Raw genomic sequence first — 16866 nt, forward strand, 5'->3', positions numbered from 1 at the left:
AGTACAGGTCCACTGCATAGTGTATCCACGAGGGTTTTGAGTGTCTGCTCCTCTTGGTTGTCCCATTTAAATGCAGTGCCCGCTTTTAAGAGTCTTGATAGAGGTTGGGGAATTCGTGCATACTTTTTGATGAATCGCCTATAGTAGCCAACGAATCCTAAAAACTGTTTTACTTTTTTTGCGTTCGTTGGTCGAGGGTAATTTCTGGCTGCTTCGAGTTTTTTTGGGTCAGTCATTATCTGTCCGTTGCCTATAATATCGACGCCTCTTACGAAGAACAACGGAGCTCAGATTTTTCCATGTTAATTCAAACGGAAAAATCTGAGCTCCGTTGCTCTTCGTAAGAGGCGTCGATATGACCTAGCACTTTTGCTTCTTTTTTCAAGAATTGGCATTTCTTAGGTTCAATCGTAAGCTTTGCCGCTGCCAGCCGTTTTAATAGTTTTTTGAATCGTCTTCCATGTTCCTCAAGGTCAGGGACCATTATGTCGTCGAGATACACTTATATTTAATGGCCTTGTAATCCCGCGAGTACTAGTACGATAGCCCTTGGAAATGTGTTGAGCGATTCCTTGCACCCCATTGGCATCCTTTTATATTGGTAGTGCCCGTCTGGGTCTGAAAACACCATCTCATGTGCATTATCCTCGTGTAGTTTCACCTGAAAAAATCTCGCTTTGTGTGAGATAACACAAAAACAACACTCTGTTGTTGGCTTGTTGTATGATTATGTGCTTCACATAGGATCCTCGTGTTTAAACTTGTAATTTTGCCCCTGAATATTGGGTGCAAACCATATGTGAATTGTTTAACTGCCTTCACCTTCACACTTCCCTTTAGAACTTGCTTTTGAATAGGTGGTAGGCTTGGATTTGAGTCGTGGGTCACCGTCAAAAAACCGGATGTTGCTGGTCATATGGCTGAGCGTGGTCAAAATGTTTTTTCCGCGTTCTGTGGTCTGCGTAGGTGGTTATGGTTGCATGTAGCTTATGTATTTTCTGTATATGGGGCCATGGTTGGTGCTATATCACCCTGTAGTCTAGCCCTTTTAGCATCAGAATTGACCCAATTTGTGTAATTATTGGTTGGTGATAGTATCGTTATCACAAAACCCGGCTTCCTTCACTTTTTCAAGTTCCTTGGTCTTATCTTTTATTCTGTCACATATCTATTTGTAATGTAAGTCTGTCCCGAGGTTCCTTGACACTTAATATTCGTTACAGGATGCAACGGAAATCGGCGGTTCTAGTTTCCCTGGCATGCCCCGTTGTGTCGATAGAGTGTTTATTACATCTGTTTAAGCTCTGCGTATTTCTTCAGCTCTTCTCTCATTTTCCTCGCTGACTCGTTCGCTGGTGAGAAGACCCGCTTCTATGTTTGTAAGTCCTATGCTTACTTCTGTATCACGAGATATATCCCTAGGATTTCTACTTATCGATGACGCATCTAGGATAGTCTCTGTGACCGCTTTGTGTGGTGCATCCACTTCCTCTGCTTTCTTTAACTCTGCTCTGATCTTTGGAAATCAGCCCATTACTATCGCCTTAGTTCTTTCATCCAGGGCGTTAAGTCTCTCACATCCTGTTTATTGAACTGCTTAGCTCACTCGAAACTTATTAAAGAAAGTCTCGAGTAGAGAGCGTCAGCAGGATTATGATTTAATTAGTAATGTGGTATGAATGATTATCCAAAGGGAAGCAATGACGAAATAAGAAGTCGATTGCGTATCTTAAATCAACAAACAACTATAATTTTAATAAAAGAATATAAAAGAATTCAACTACATTTATCCAAAAGAAATACGATTTACATTGCTTTAGTTTTGTTAAGTTGCGCGGAAGAAACAACATCAATGTTTAAATACAACTAGAAAACGCTGATTTTCGATTTAAAAAGAAAGGAACTGTCTTGAATGTAAAACTAGGCTCACCAAGCCGAGGACGAGAAGAATTACATCCCAAGCAGCAAAAGTAGAGAGGCAGCACATAATTATTGAATAGCATGGTGTGCTTCAAAAACTGTCCCGACTCAGCAGCAGAAAACAGGCTCTCCCGCAGGTGTTACTCGCACACCGGTCTGTAGGCGAAGAGGGCAAGCGCGGGGCCTCAGTGCGTCGAGAAGCCCGAGCGCTCGAGGAGCCGGGGCGGGGATACCCTCGTGAGAGCATGTGTGTTTGGACAGTGGAACTTGGAAGTGGAAATAGAAACTGTAGTAAGCAAACCACTACATTCGTAACACCCACGAGAGCTCCCCACCGCCGCTCCACGGGCGGAGGAATGTAATAGCGCCGCTGCTTGGGCTCACCGTCGGCTTGGTGTTACAATCCTATTCTCCCGTGACCATAGCCGCCCGCCTTGACGCCGCTTGCGTCAAAAACGAGAGGAATCAACTCAAAAAAATTAAACTCGCTTGTAAGAAAGAAAAAAAATAAAAGAAATTATCTAAATTTTACGTAAACATAATAGTTGAAAAGTCCTTTGGTAGGCAAAAGTACTAAAGATAAGCTTCATTCAATTCAAAAATGTTCAATCCAGAATGATTAAGGGAAGAGTTACGAATAACATCTAATTAGTAGAAAAAACTAACGGTCAGAATCATGAAAAAAAACAAAGTAAACTATAGAACTTTTAATATGTCAACTGTTAGTGTCACCTTCACTGCACTTAGTCACTAGCTTGGTTCTTGAAGTGATCTTGATAACAACGTTGAAGCTCTGATTCAGTGGGTAGTTTCACCAATTTGACCACTGGTCGCTTAAAGGTGGATGTGGCCGTCTGTACAGTTACTGCACGTACCAAATTGTCATCCCCTTTGTGAGTTATCGTCACCCGACCCAATGGCCAATGGCTTGGCGGAATATTGTCCTCCTTTAAGAGAACGATGTCTCCGACCTGTAGATTTGGCTGGGGCTTCAGCCACTTGTTTCGAAGCTGCATGTGATGCAGCACCTCCTTTTTCCACCTGGCCCAAAAGGAGTCTCTGAGGTTAGTCAGTAGTCTCCAACGGCTGACTCTGTTTGACGAAGTTGGCTTCTCACAGTAGGGCTCAGGGTAGGCCAGTAATGAAGAACCCACTAAAAAATGCGCTGGAGTCAGAGCGACAGCTGAAGCTTCGTCGGAGCTGAGGGGACAAAGAGGGCGTGAGTTCAAGCAGGCCTCTATCTTGGCACATAAAGTTGCCAATTCTTCAAAGGTGAAGGTTGATGTTCCGACCACCCTTTTGAAGTGGTGCTTGAAGGACTTGACTGCTGACTCCCATGTGCCGCCAAAGTGCGGCGCTCGAGGAGGTATGAATGTCCACTTTATCCCTCTCATGGCTAGCTGGCTGTTGACGCCCTCGACAAATGCAGATGACTCGTTGAACAATTTGTTGAGCTCCGAGGCAGCTCCCTTGAATGTTGAGGCGTTATCTGAAATTAAAGTAGAGCAAGTACCTCTGCGTGCACAAAAACGGCTAAACGCTGCCAAGAAAGCGTCAACGGTCAAATCTGATACCACCTCAATATGTATGGCCTTAACCACCATACATATAAAGATTACCACGTAACCTTTAGTACTTTTAGCCCCTCTGCCTTTAGAGAACAGGATTGACAGGGGCCCCGCGTAGTCAAGCCCTGTAAGTGTGAAAGGCCGAGTTGGGGTTAGACGATACGCTGGAAGTTGTCCCATTAGTTGACTTGCGTTCTTGGCTTGGTGTCGTGCGCAAGAGACACACTGGTGAAAAACTGCCGTGATGACTCTCGTACCCCGAATTATCCAGAAAGTCGAGTTGAGAACCGAGAGCATCAACTGAGGGCCTCCATGAATGGTTAAACTATGAGCTTCCTGAACGAGTCTTTTGGTCAGCAAACAGCCTCCTGGGAGTATGATCGGGTGCTTTTCTCCGTAGGTTAGAGTAGAGTGATCAAGCCGACCTCCAACTCGGATCAAGCCTTGCTCACAGATAAACGGGTGTGAGCGTCTTAAACTGCTCCGTTTAGTCAGATCTTTGTCCTCGAGTAAGCGACGTCTATCATCGGCAAAGTGACAAATTTGAGCCGCTCTGAAGCAAAATATTCTTGCAGCGTTGATCTCATCCACCGTTGGTGGTCCGTGATTTCTCTGGCCACGAGAAAGTTTGGCATTGATTTGCCAACGTTTGATGTAGGCAAGAATTCGTAGAATTTTTAACAAACTAGTGGTTTGCTTAAGTGAGGGTAAGCAAAGAGATTCGAGTGGTCTACTAGGTTCGTGAGTGTCCACCAGTTCCTTGGCGAGGAGGGAATGAACTTCTTGCTCGTCCATTCGAGAGCGTGGCCACTCTAACTTGGGTGATGTGAGCCACGCAGGACCATTCCACCAAAGATCAGAGTTTGAGATTTCTGATGTTGTGAATCCCCGAGTTGCGCAGTCCGCTGGGTTCTGGGCCGATCTTACATGCCTCCAAGGGGCGTCTGGAAACGAGGAGATGATCTCGCTTGCCCTATTTGCGATGAAAGTCGGCCACTTGGAAGGCTGACCCTTAAGCCACTCCAAGACGATTTGAGAGTCGGTCCAAAAATTAACAGTCGTTGGTGGTCGACGTAGACTTGCCAGAAGCTGTGCAGCAAGCCTGGTGAGAAGTAAGCCTCCACACAACTCCAATCTTGGCAGCGAAACTACTCTTAGTGGGGCCACCTTCGACTTTGCTATGAGCAGGGTCGCCTTATTCCCAGGTAGCACGAAGTAGAGGCAAGCTGCATAAGCTTGTTTGGATGCGTCGGCGAACCCGTGAAGATGCCACTCGCTAGAGGTAGTTGAGCCGGTCCACCGTGGTATAGCAATTTCAGCCACTTGAGCTAGATCGCCGCGAAAATGCAGCCAGCGCTGAAGCAATGGATCGGGTAGTGATTCATCCCAGTCCAATTTGTGAAGCCAAAGTTCCTGTAACAGTATTTTCGCGACGACAAGCACTGGGGCTAACAAACCTAGAGGGTCAAACAACCTTGCGATTTCAGAAAGCATTGTACGTTTTGTAGATTCAGTTGCATGTTTGGGCGTTGACACCCGAAAATTGAAATGATCTGTTTTTGTATTCCAAAACAACCCAAGAGTAGATATCACCTCGTTCAATTTCACCTCCACGTTCAATGTGTTGCTTGACAGGAGTCCATCGAGTACGTAGGGCTGATTGGACGCCCACTTGCTTAGTTTCATACCCGCAGACGCAAGTAGGGAGATGAGCTGATCCCTTATATGACGAGCTCCTTCCAGATCATCCAAGCCAGCAAAGATATCATCGACGTAGAGCTGATACTGAAGAATGGCTGCGGCTTCTGGGTGTGTCTTTTCTCCCTCTAGTGCAAGCTGCCTCATAACTCGCAGAGCTAGAAAAGGAGCAGATGCCGTCCCGTACGTCACTGTCGTAGTCCTGAACTCCTGAACTGGCTGTGAATCTTCAGCTCGCCAGAGGATGGACTGCCACTTGGTGTCGTCTTGATGGACCTTGATCTGTCGAAACATTTGGACTACGTCCGTAGTAAAAGCATATCTGAAAAAACGCCATTGAGTTAAGACAGCCGAAATTTCAGTTTGTAACTTAGGACCTGGCAATAGGACATCATTCAACGAGAGCCCAGTTGAATCCTTCTGGGATGCGTTAAATACAACGCGAATTTTTTTTGAATCGTCTCGCTTGACGACGACATGGTGAGGCATGAAATAATCCTCATGAGATCTGGCATTTGGTAATACCAATTCCATGTGATTAGAAACCGAATAGTCGAGCATGAAGGCCTTGTAGGCGTCCGAAAGGCTCTCATTGTGCGCTAACCGTTTCTCTAGACGCAGAAGACAAGCGTGAGCGATTTCTCGAGAGCCGGTGAATCTGGGTATTTGCAAGAAGGGAAGACGCACTACAAACCTATCCTGCTCATCACGATAGTGAGTATCAACGAAATGTTGCTCACAGAATTCTTCTTCTGGAGATAGAATCTTTTGGCACCGAATCTCTTCTATCTCCCAGAATTTTGTAAGAAGACTTGAGATCGACGGTTCCGTGTAGGTATGGAAAACCTGAATTGAACTATTTGTTTCAGACAATACTTTCGAATGGGCCTGACCCGTGAGCAGCCACCCAAACACTGATTGTTGTGCAACAGGTGTCCCAATTGGTCCTACCTTTAGACCATCCTTAATGATTGATGCGTAAATGTCCGCTCCTAACACACAATCAACCCTGCCTGGTTTAGAAAACTGAGGGTCAGCCAAAGAAAGTCCTCGAATGTGAGACCAGAGCTGAACCACAAGTCTTCTCGAAGGAATGAGTTTCGTCAACTCATCCAAGACTAAAAGCGCGACGTTTAAGCTGAACTGTGAATCGACTTTGGATTTCACAGACAGGTGCACTTCAGCTTGTGACTTCGACGTGACAGCGCCACCAAGCCCAACAACTGAAATAGCCACCTTAGTAGGTTTTAACGAGAGTTGCTCAACAACTCGTTTGGAAACGAACGATCGCTGTGAGCCAGGATCGATCAAAGCACGAACGGAAACTGAGTTCCCCTTGGAGTTGACTAGCATCACTTGAGCAGTAGCTAGTAAAACCATACTCTCCACAGAAGTTGAGTTAGCTACGATGGATGAGATCGTGGCAGAACACGACGTCGTAGCTTGCTGTGTCGAGTCATTGTGTTCTGAAGAAGAAGTGCAACCAGTCACAGGTTTTGAAGAGCAACCTGGTTTTGTGACGTTAGTACCTGGGTTATCTGGATGAAGCCTAGTATGATGTTTTCCTTGACATATAAAACACCGTTTGGCCGAAGAACATTTATCGGCAAAATGGGAAGCCTGAAGACAGTTCAGACAGAGCTTCTCCTTCTTGCAAAACTGAACCCTTTGTTGGATTGACATGTCTTTAAACTTTTTGCAACCGAAGAGCCAGTGCGTACCAGAGCACAACACGCAAAACGGGTTTGACTTGTTAGGAGTAGAATCAACAGTTTGAGCTGTATGGACAGCCGCTTGTTTTTTACTGACTGACTGAAAACCTGACCGAGCATCGGATTTTTCTGCCGTTGTACGCGACTGCTCCAAACTTTGAATTCTTCGTTCGAGAAACTTAGTTAGATCCTTATATGAAGAGAATCCCTGTTTTCCCTCTTGTGAAATCTCCCAGTTTTCTCGTGAGATAGGATCTAACTTCCGAATGATACAATGAGCAATAAAAGAATCAGCCTGAGCGACCTCACACTCTAAATCTAATAAAGCTCGTACTGTTTCCTCGACCTGATCTAAGAGATCGTTCAGGTCTTGTGCGTTCCGTGCACGAACGTTAGGAAGTTGGATAAGTTTTTCCATATTGTTATAATGCCTGAGTCTTATATTGTCGTACCGACGAGTAAGCTTTTCCCAAGCAATGGTATAATTAGCATCAGTGATTTCTAAACCCTTCAACCTGTGCGCGGCTTTTCCCTGTACTGAAGCTAACAGGTGTGATAGTTTCGCGACATTTGAGAGGTTCGTTTTGTTATGAACCAGCGAAGTGAAGCGTTGTTTAAAAGATTCCCACTCTTCGTGATTACCGGAGAAAGTAGGTAACGAGAGTGCAGGAAGAGAAATCTGATCAACTACCGCAGGATTAGGCGTAGGGTCAATAGTTGGCCGTGGGACCGGCAAAAGATCTTTGATTCGCTTACGAATGACAGATTTGGCATGGGTGTAACTATCTTCCGCTTTTGAGTAACAATTTGATTTGAAATAAACGTGTTCTGCTAAGTTAACCTCGTCGAGATCGTCATGAGATTCGAAAAACTGAGACCAGTATTTTTCCAGCATATCTAAACGGGTCTCAAAATGTTCTAAGGTTTGTCTCTCAACACCTACTTTAGAGGTGGAGTTTTCTAGAAAGTTAACTATGTTGTTGAACAGCTTAACCTGCCTTTTCATTAACTTGTCCATGACGAACAACAAAAACCAACAAAGGTTAACTTAGACAACTGAACAATATGTATTTAGGATAACAACGAAGATAAGCACTGTTTAACAAGACAACAAGCAAAAACGTAATAACAAGCCTGAAGGTGTATAAGATTTCGAAAAAATAAGGAAAAAGCACTACTGGAATGTGAGAGCAAGAGAGAGAGAGAACGTGTGTATACTTACAGTACCTTTCTGCAGAGAGCTTCTCCCCCCGCTCGCTCGACCTCGCTCGATTGTCGAGGTATAGGCGCTTACCGCTGCGAAGTCGGCGATGGGGTGATGAAAGAGAAGGTGCAGATGTGACGTAATAGAAAAGGACAGCACGATGAAATGGCTGCCTAGTGTAGACGAGATTTTCCTCTCTCCTCTCCTCCCCGTGCCACCGAACCGATTGCCGAAGAAAAGATGGCCGACGTGTTGAACCACGTCGTCGAAAATGGATGCGGGGCCACTAGATTCCAGGAGACCATGTATCTGCAGCTCTGCTACCAATGTTTATTGAACTGCTAAGCTCACTCGAAACTTATTAAAGAAAGTCTCGAGTAGAGAGCGTCAGCAGGATTATGATTTAATTAGTAATGTAGTATGAATGATTATCCAAAGGGAAGCAATGACGAAATAAGAAGTCGATTGCGTATCTTAAATCAACAAACAACTATAATTTTAATAAAAGAATATAAAAGAATTCAACTACATTTATCCAAAAGAAATACGATTTACATTGCTTTAGTTTTGTTAAGTTGCGCGGAAGAAACAACATCAATGTTTAAATACAACTAGAAAACGCTGATTTTCGATTTAAAAAGAAAGGAACTGTCTTGAATGTAAAACTAGGCTCACCAAGCCGAGGACGAGAAGAATTACATCCCAAGCAGCAAAAGTAGAGAGGCAGCACATAATTATTGAATAGCATGGTGTGCTTCAAAAACTGTCCCGACTCAGCAGCAGAAAACAGGCTCTCCCGCAGGTGTTACTCGCACACCGGTCTGTAGGCGAAGAGGGCAAGCGCGGGGCCTCAGTGCGTCGAGAAGCCCGAGCGCTCGAGGAGCCGGGGCGGGGATACCCTCGTGAGAGCATGTGTGTTTGGACAGTGGAACTTGGAAGTGGAAATAGAAACTGTAGTAAGCAAACCACTACATTCGTAACACCCACGAGAGCTCCCCACCGCCGCTCCGGGCTCCCCACCGCCTCAATGTCGCGTAAATGAATCATTTTTTTATTCTACTTTTTTTTTAATTTATATAGGTGTCGTGAAACGTATCTTCCTGTTTGACTATGACAAAGCTTATATATTCTTCTAGTTACAGGGCAGCGTTAAATTACCTATGTAACGGCTTAATAATAATCGGTTGAAAAGAATAGTAATAAGCGAGACAAGAAAACAAATGAGCGGCGTTCGTATTTCACTTGGTTCATTCAATTGTGCGCTGTATTCTTGTTAGGTCGTAAATGGTGAGAAATATACTTTTGGGAATATCTGTTGTCTGTTATGTTAATAAAAATGATAATTATAAAAATAGTGATGTATTTCTCAGCCAATATGGGTGCGAGTTATTATTTCCATATGTTTCCTGTGTCTGTACAAAGTCAACTAATAAAATCCTTCTGTCCTACGTTTGTTAACCTGAGTTTTATATATTTTTGTCCCACTGTTAGGGAAAATGAGAAAGATAAAAAAATTGAAACAACTTACTTAACAAGTTAATAGTACCCCTGAGTTATGTATGCTGGGAACTTAAGTCTAGAAAGAGTTTACTTAAGAAACTCACCGGTCCTTTTCAGGATCATCAGATGTCGAATTACATCTGCAACAAATATATTACAACCTAATAAAGTTGAAAAAAATAGCCTTTAGGGCTCACAAAAATCTCAACTATGCCAAAAGTCGCAAGAAATCGAGTTGAAAGGAAAATTTTAAGTACATCTAATGAATATAATTTTAGGCGTCAGGAAAATGACGCTGAACATTTGTCGAGATTAAAGCAGCATCAAAATCGATTAATTAAGAATGTAATAAGTGAGAGATAAACTATTCACTACAACCCTTGTAGTAATCTCTTGAATCTACCAGATTTTCAAATAGTTAGAATACGTATTTGTATTTTTGTGTCGATATAAATGTAGAGATTAAGCTCCAGAACTTTGTTGCTGTGGTAAAAGAGTTGTAAGATAAGAGAAAAATTTTTTTTTAATTTCATATTATTTGTGAGTTTTAAATCTGTACAGCTTTAAAAAATAGACCTGTTCATAGATTATACGGTAGAAAATGCAAATCAACTGCCTTTTAGGGCCAATGATTATTTTACGGCATAAGGAATGCACGGTACTTTTCAGCATAGTTATATTTTTTTCACTTTCTACAGCTTTTTACTTGATCAAATAAACTGTATTGATTCCGAAAAAATAGATTTTTTACAAGAAGATTTTTGTTCTGAGAAGTGTCAGAAATAGATGTAAAAGTTCTCACTCAAAACTTTTTACATTAAATGTCAACATGGTGTTTCATTTAGTGAGTCTCTGGCGAAGCCGAGACGGGTCCGCTTGTTATTAAATAAATGATGAACTAATAACACATTTGCCTATCACAACGTGTCCCGAGGTGCTTACTGGTAACTTTGTACATAATTAAAATAAAAGCAATTAACATTAGTTCCCATTACCAGGTGACCCGAGATGCGTACTGCCCGCTTTATTAATTAATATAACATTAGTAAATATAATAAGTGCCTATCACTATGTGGCACGGGCGTGGAAAGCTTACTAGCCATTTTATACGTTAGCAAAATATTAACAAACAATAGAAGTCAGAAAGTTAGTCATAGTTTACTGTAGTTATTTATAATGTACATAATTTTATAATAATTAATAGTTACAATAATAAAATTCTATATTATTCAGAATAAAATTAAATGAATCTTCATAAGAAAGTATTAAAAATAAATTTGAAAGAAATAACACGTTATCAATAATATGTTTAGACGTTTCCGTATCAATTGTATTTATTGCATACTATCGTACAAATCATTCTACTTGTAGGCCCTGAGAGACTATGAAAAAGTTTTGACATTAGATGCAACAAACACAATTGCCATTTCCTCTATTCAGAAATTAAAGAATACGAAAAAAGTCCGGTACGCACTATTTTCCTTAATATATATTATCAAAGGGATGGTAAAAAAATTATTAATTAATATTTTTTACAGATTGACAATTGAAGAAGTACGACAAGAAGGGTAGAAAATGTATGATCAAGATCTGTTACAAAAAATAATAGAAGTATAATAGTAAATTTTTCTATAACCATGTAACTCGTACTATTTTATCTAGTAGAGTTCATTATTTCCTTATTATTAGATATAAATCATCTGGATTTACGAAAATCGTTCAAATCGCTGACGCTATCCACTGTAGAAGTTCTTGTATCAAGATCATTATAAAATAATTATTAGATAATAAAATTTTTTGTAGTAATTTTTAATGAGATAAAAAAGATGAGTGTCAAAGTATTCGATATTGTAGTCTGTGGAGTTGCCATTAGCTTATTTTAGTAAATGAGTATTGTCATAGAATAAAAATAAACGAATTGTTATATAAAATGTCAGGCTAATGACAGCACATAGATGCCATAGAGGTAGCACTTTTCGATTAACTTTTCTATCTATGAGTATAATAGCATGGACTACTTCTGCATGCACTGAGATATGTAAGGAAATCCACAAAAATCATCCTGTTTTTGTCTCCCATTTCAATAAACAGATTTTTTTTAGGCACTTTACTCGTAATGTCATGTACTACAAAAAAAATATTTTGAACACAGGTTTCACTGAGGGTGACACTTTTTTCCGTGGTTTACATCTTAAAATAATATCTATACACAACATCTATATAGTTATAATTTTAACATGTAAATCCAAAATTCCCGTGTTCAAATTGTATCCACACAGATGATATGTGTGGCTATAATTTTAAATGTAAATTAAGGAAAAATGGTGTCACCCTCAGTAAGATGATAAGTCAGTAAGGTAAAATAAGCCCATTTTCAAAGGTGTACTTCAAAAAAAATTTTTTTACTACGTTTTTGTCTAATACCTCATTTTATAAAATATAGTCAAAGTGCGAGGGAAAGAAAGTTGTGTATGAAAATAGTAAAAATCATTTTAAAGAATAGAATTTGTTTTATTTTGGTAGCTAAATATTGACGATTAAAATTTTTTGAAATTGTTCAATAAACGACTTCACTAAACTTTCACGCGCAACATTCCCTATACCGAAAACTTATAGGCAATACTAATATTTCTAATCAAGTGCTTTGTTGTTATACTTTCAATTATGATAAATTATTTTGTATAATGCATAGTATTTGTGGGTATTGTCAGTTACTACAATTTTATTAAAGCTGGTAAGCGGTTTACCAGCATAACTTTACATACTTGTAAAACGTCTACGTTTACTTATTTGTCTTTTCCTGCTTCAGCTAATTTTTAATCTTTTTTTACTTTTTTAAAAATACATAAAGCAAAGTCGCTAAAACCGTTGTAATCACTCACCGCGAAAACTGTTTAACCGTTCTGGCTAAAATTTTGCATACTGGTTATTGACACTTTCTAGATGGTTTCAGTATAGTTTTTATCTTGAAAAAATTAATAAAAATATCAATAAATAAGCTCACAGTTTTGCAAAAACACGCTAGCTTTTCACTTTAGTTCAGTATGGTTATGATAGGCCGAACCGTCTCAGAAATTTTTATAGATGTCTACTGACAGGACATCGAGAATACAGTTGTTAGTCATGCAACTGGGCATCCTGGCTACCGACGACACTCTTCTCCAATGGGCAAGCGACCTACGTCTAATTACACCCGAACCACCAGGATTGGAATACATTACATTACTCTCACGACTCTGTAAGCATTTAATCAGGAATCACCGATCCTCTCCAAGGTCTGCGCTGGGAGAACCTAACAGCTATGAAGGAAAAATAAACTTGAGCCAACGGGATAATCTCAAACGAGCTAGCATCACGAATCAATCTCTCTACCTTAGATCACCAAAACAACTGAGTCTGCAAAAAAAAGGTGCCTTAGACACCAACGTCTTTGGCATAATACCAGGAGATGTTGGGAAAGAGCTCTCAAACTAGCTCCAAAGCTTCTGATTTTGTAGGTTTGCTCTCAATCAGTCTGGTGCTACAACAGCAGGCCGAATAAAAATTACCCTGAGATATCCAGGCAGTCACGTTTGCTGGAAACTTAAGTTAAGAAAGAGTTTACTTAAGATACTCACCGGTCCTTTTCGGGTCGTCGGACGTCAAACTACCTTGGCAACAAATATATTACAACCTAATAAAGTTAAAAAAAACAGCCTTTAGGGTTCATAAAAGTCTTAACCATGCCCAAGGTCGCAAGAGGTCAAATTGAAAGGAGAACTTCTAATGCATCTAATGAATCAAATTTTAGGCGTCAAGAAACTGACGCAGAATATTTATTGAGATTGAAACATCACCGTCAAAATCGATAAATAAAGAATCCATTGCGTGAGAGATCAGTTTTTTATTATACCCTGACAGTCTTATCTTAAATTTTCCAGATTTTTAAATACGTAAAATATGTATTTGTATTTTTGTGGCGATAAGAAATGTAGAGATTAAGCTCCAGGACTTCATTGCTCTGATAATAAAGTTGTGAGATAAGAGAAACAATTTTTTTTTAATTTTGTTTTTTTGAGAGTTTTAAATCTTTACAGCTCTAAAAAATAGCCCTTTTCATTGATTATATGGAAGATCTGCAAATCAACGGCCGGTAAAGGCCAACAATTATTTTATAGCAAGGTACTTTTCAGCACAGTTATATTTTTTTTACTTTTGACCAAACAAACTGTATGGATTCCGAACAAATATGTTTTTAATAGGAAGATTTTTGTTCTGAGAAGTGTATAAAATTTTTAACTGAAAACGTTTCACATTACGTGTCAACACACTATGGTGTTCCATTTAGTGAGTCTCGGGCGAAGCATGAGAGCCGGGGGGGGGCTACTAGTTTCTTTATATTTCAAAGTGATCTAAGAATTTGTTTTGAAAGCATGAACGTATTTTACGTGATTACAGTTTTTGGTTTTTCTGTATTCTACAAAATTATTAAACCAAATAATTATATTACATTAAAATGACAATTTTCAGACCTCTATTAGTGATATATAGTAATTATTTAATGTTGTACAAGTAAATCTAAAAAAAAATATTCAAGAATTTTACAATATTATTGAAAACAACAGACTCTTATTACTTTTAGCATAGAACCTGCTGTGTCCCAGACACATTTTTCGATGTGCCTTGTAGTTATGTCATTTACTATTCTAAACATTTTTTCAGATTAACAGTAATACATACTATTGTTAACTGACGCTTCTAACAAAAAACAACAAAACTTAGGTTCTTACATATAACAACAAAACTCGAAGTGTCTTACAAGAAGTAGTGGAGCTCGTGATGTATTTATACTGATGGAATCTTACGAAAACTAACAACACGCAGATTACTAAAGCAATAATTACTCACAAAAGCACCTTTAACCAGGTAAGAGTTCGTACCCACATGCCGTAGACAACTTTTTCGTTTTTTTGACCCCCCTCTCCCGTGGAAACTTTGTGTGAAATAGAATTGAACCCCTTCTCCAAATTTACGCTGACTCACTTTTTTTTCTACATTAAAAAAAAAATTTTTAAATATATCTTTTGATTAACTACTGTTAAATATTAAAATAATATAAGTTTTTAATACGTTACAATGATAATTTTTTAAAACGAAGCGTTACAGCAAACGAAGCAACGTTAGTCATATATAAGCATAATAATTGTACACATAAGCATACTTATCAATGTTGTCGAAGAAAGACTTAATCAACAAATATCATTGTGGGATTTCAAAAGAAGTGACGTTAAATAAAATAAAAAATTTTTGTACATCAAGTATTAGGTAAATATAACTTAAATGCTAATATTTTAGAATAAAAAAAGGCTGTTTTGTCCCACATAAACTTAGTGCCTGGCTTTCTCACACCTAGTGTAAACATTCGTATGATTCAACCAAACTCCTCCTAAAGCTGTCCACGGTGTTTGGGTTCGAATTTTTTATTGAAGATTTAAAAGCCGATAAACGAAACAATGCTCTATTACATTGAAATAAAATCTTCAAATTGAAAAAAAACTATTGTAAAGATTATGTAAAAATTTACAATAAGTAAATGTTATTATTTGGGACAAAGCTTGAATAATCCCTAAAAAAGCTTTGGAAATAGTGGATAAAACTTTAATAGACTTATGTGATAATATTCCATTGGGTGAAAAATTATTTATATTAAGAGGATATTTTAGACAAATACTCCCACTGATAAAGCATGGGTGTAAAAGTTCTACAATTAGTAAAACTATAAAGTATTTATTTCTACGGAAACACTTTAAAATTATGAAATTGAAAATTAATATGCGGTGTACAGATTTAAAATTTTCATTATTGTTAATGGACATTAAAAATGGAACAATAAAGTCTTTTGAAATTCCACAGGGATGGAAAACTGATAATGTTTGTTAACAAATTTATGGAGATGGTATAAATAGCTGCCTAAACAAAGTAATTCTACTAACTTATAACGAACTTTTGTACATTTTAAATAATAAAATTTTGAACTATATTAAAGGAAAAGAACAGACTTATTACAGCATAGAATATGCAAAATATAAAGATAGTGATGACACTGATGAAAATATAAACATAAATTTTCTATAGAAACTCTAAAAAATATACATGAAGGATTACCGCTACATGTTATAAATTTAAAAGTAGACGGTATTATTATGTCAATAAGAAACTTGAGTACACTCGATGGGTTGTGCAATGGCACTAGACAACGTATAACAAAATAATTTCAATATAATTAAGAATCAGAAATGATAACTGGTGAGAAATCTGGTAAAAAAGTTTATATTCCAAAAATCACGTTAAGGTGGCTTAGGCGATTTTTATCGGCTTAATCAAAACCTCTGACATCCTGGAATTATGTAAATAAAGTGTGCCAAATTCATTTGCGATAAAAAAAATACTGGGGTCAACGACCTAATTTTTTCGACAATTGCTACTGAAAATTCACCAATTTCATAGGCAGTCTTATGGGAATTGCCACTAAAATGGCTATAATTCTCGAAGTACTTGATTAACCTCAAAAATTTAAAATAGTTCTCGTGTATTTTTTTACAGTTATAATTTCACGGTACTTTTGTGGCAATTACTTGATCTTATACTTTAGTTTTATCGAAATAACTATATTTATTGAAAAATTTACCGTCGAAAAGTGTTGATGTTTTAGGGGCTCTTATGGCACCCTACTCTAGGTACGGTACTAACCGCCCAAGCCACCTTAAATACCAGTAATAATTCATCATCGATTTCATAATCATAAAAATTTCATACTTCATTTTTTGTGCCAAATACCGTATCGCTGCTGTGTAATAATAACATTAAATATTGATTACTTAATATTACAATTCATTTGACTATACAGATATGTACATTTTTCTTCTACAAAAAAGCCTTTATAATAAAATTTCCATCTCTAAATACTTTAATTCCAAATATAAGTTGTATTTACTATATAATAAATTATTGTGATGCAAAACTATATGTTGTATGTATATTTTAAGTGTATTGGAATATTGGAAACATTATTAAGAAAAGTAAACAAATTGAGTAACAATTGATTATTTATCCAACAAGTCTATTATTTTGTAGATATTAAATGTAAATCATATGAATTTATTGAATTTTCAAGTTTTAAATATGTCTTACGGGGTTACCGCGTGAAGCGCGCAGGGAAGTGAAGATTCACTTATATATATTAGTGGGGCTAACGCCCCCCTGCGCGCTCTGTGTGCCAATCCCC

At 38.4% G+C, this 16866-nt stretch overlaps 1 protein-coding gene across 1 annotated transcript in view; it reads left to right on the forward strand.

Annotated features, from left to right (window-relative positions):
• Positions 1–11221, forward strand: part of Spag1 (Spag1 axonemal dynein assembly factor) — a 39878-nt gene extending 28657 nt beyond the window's left edge. Inside the window, exons 7-8 of the mRNA XM_089598022.1 lie at positions 10974–11068; positions 11141–11221. Coding sequence (XP_089454148.1) covers positions 10974–11068; positions 11141–11174 — 129 coding nt within the window. The 3' untranslated portion in view covers positions 11175–11221. The remainder of the gene's footprint in view (positions 1–10973; positions 11069–11140) is intronic.
• Positions 11222–16866: the final 5645 nt, after the last annotated feature.

Source organism: Copidosoma floridanum, unplaced genomic scaffold (genome assembly GCF_036245765.1).
Source record: "Copidosoma floridanum isolate Cflo_tuat_1 unplaced genomic scaffold, Cflo_Japanese_pri ptg000004l, whole genome shotgun sequence".
Taxonomy (NCBI): domain Eukaryota; kingdom Metazoa; phylum Arthropoda; class Insecta; order Hymenoptera; family Encyrtidae; genus Copidosoma; species Copidosoma floridanum.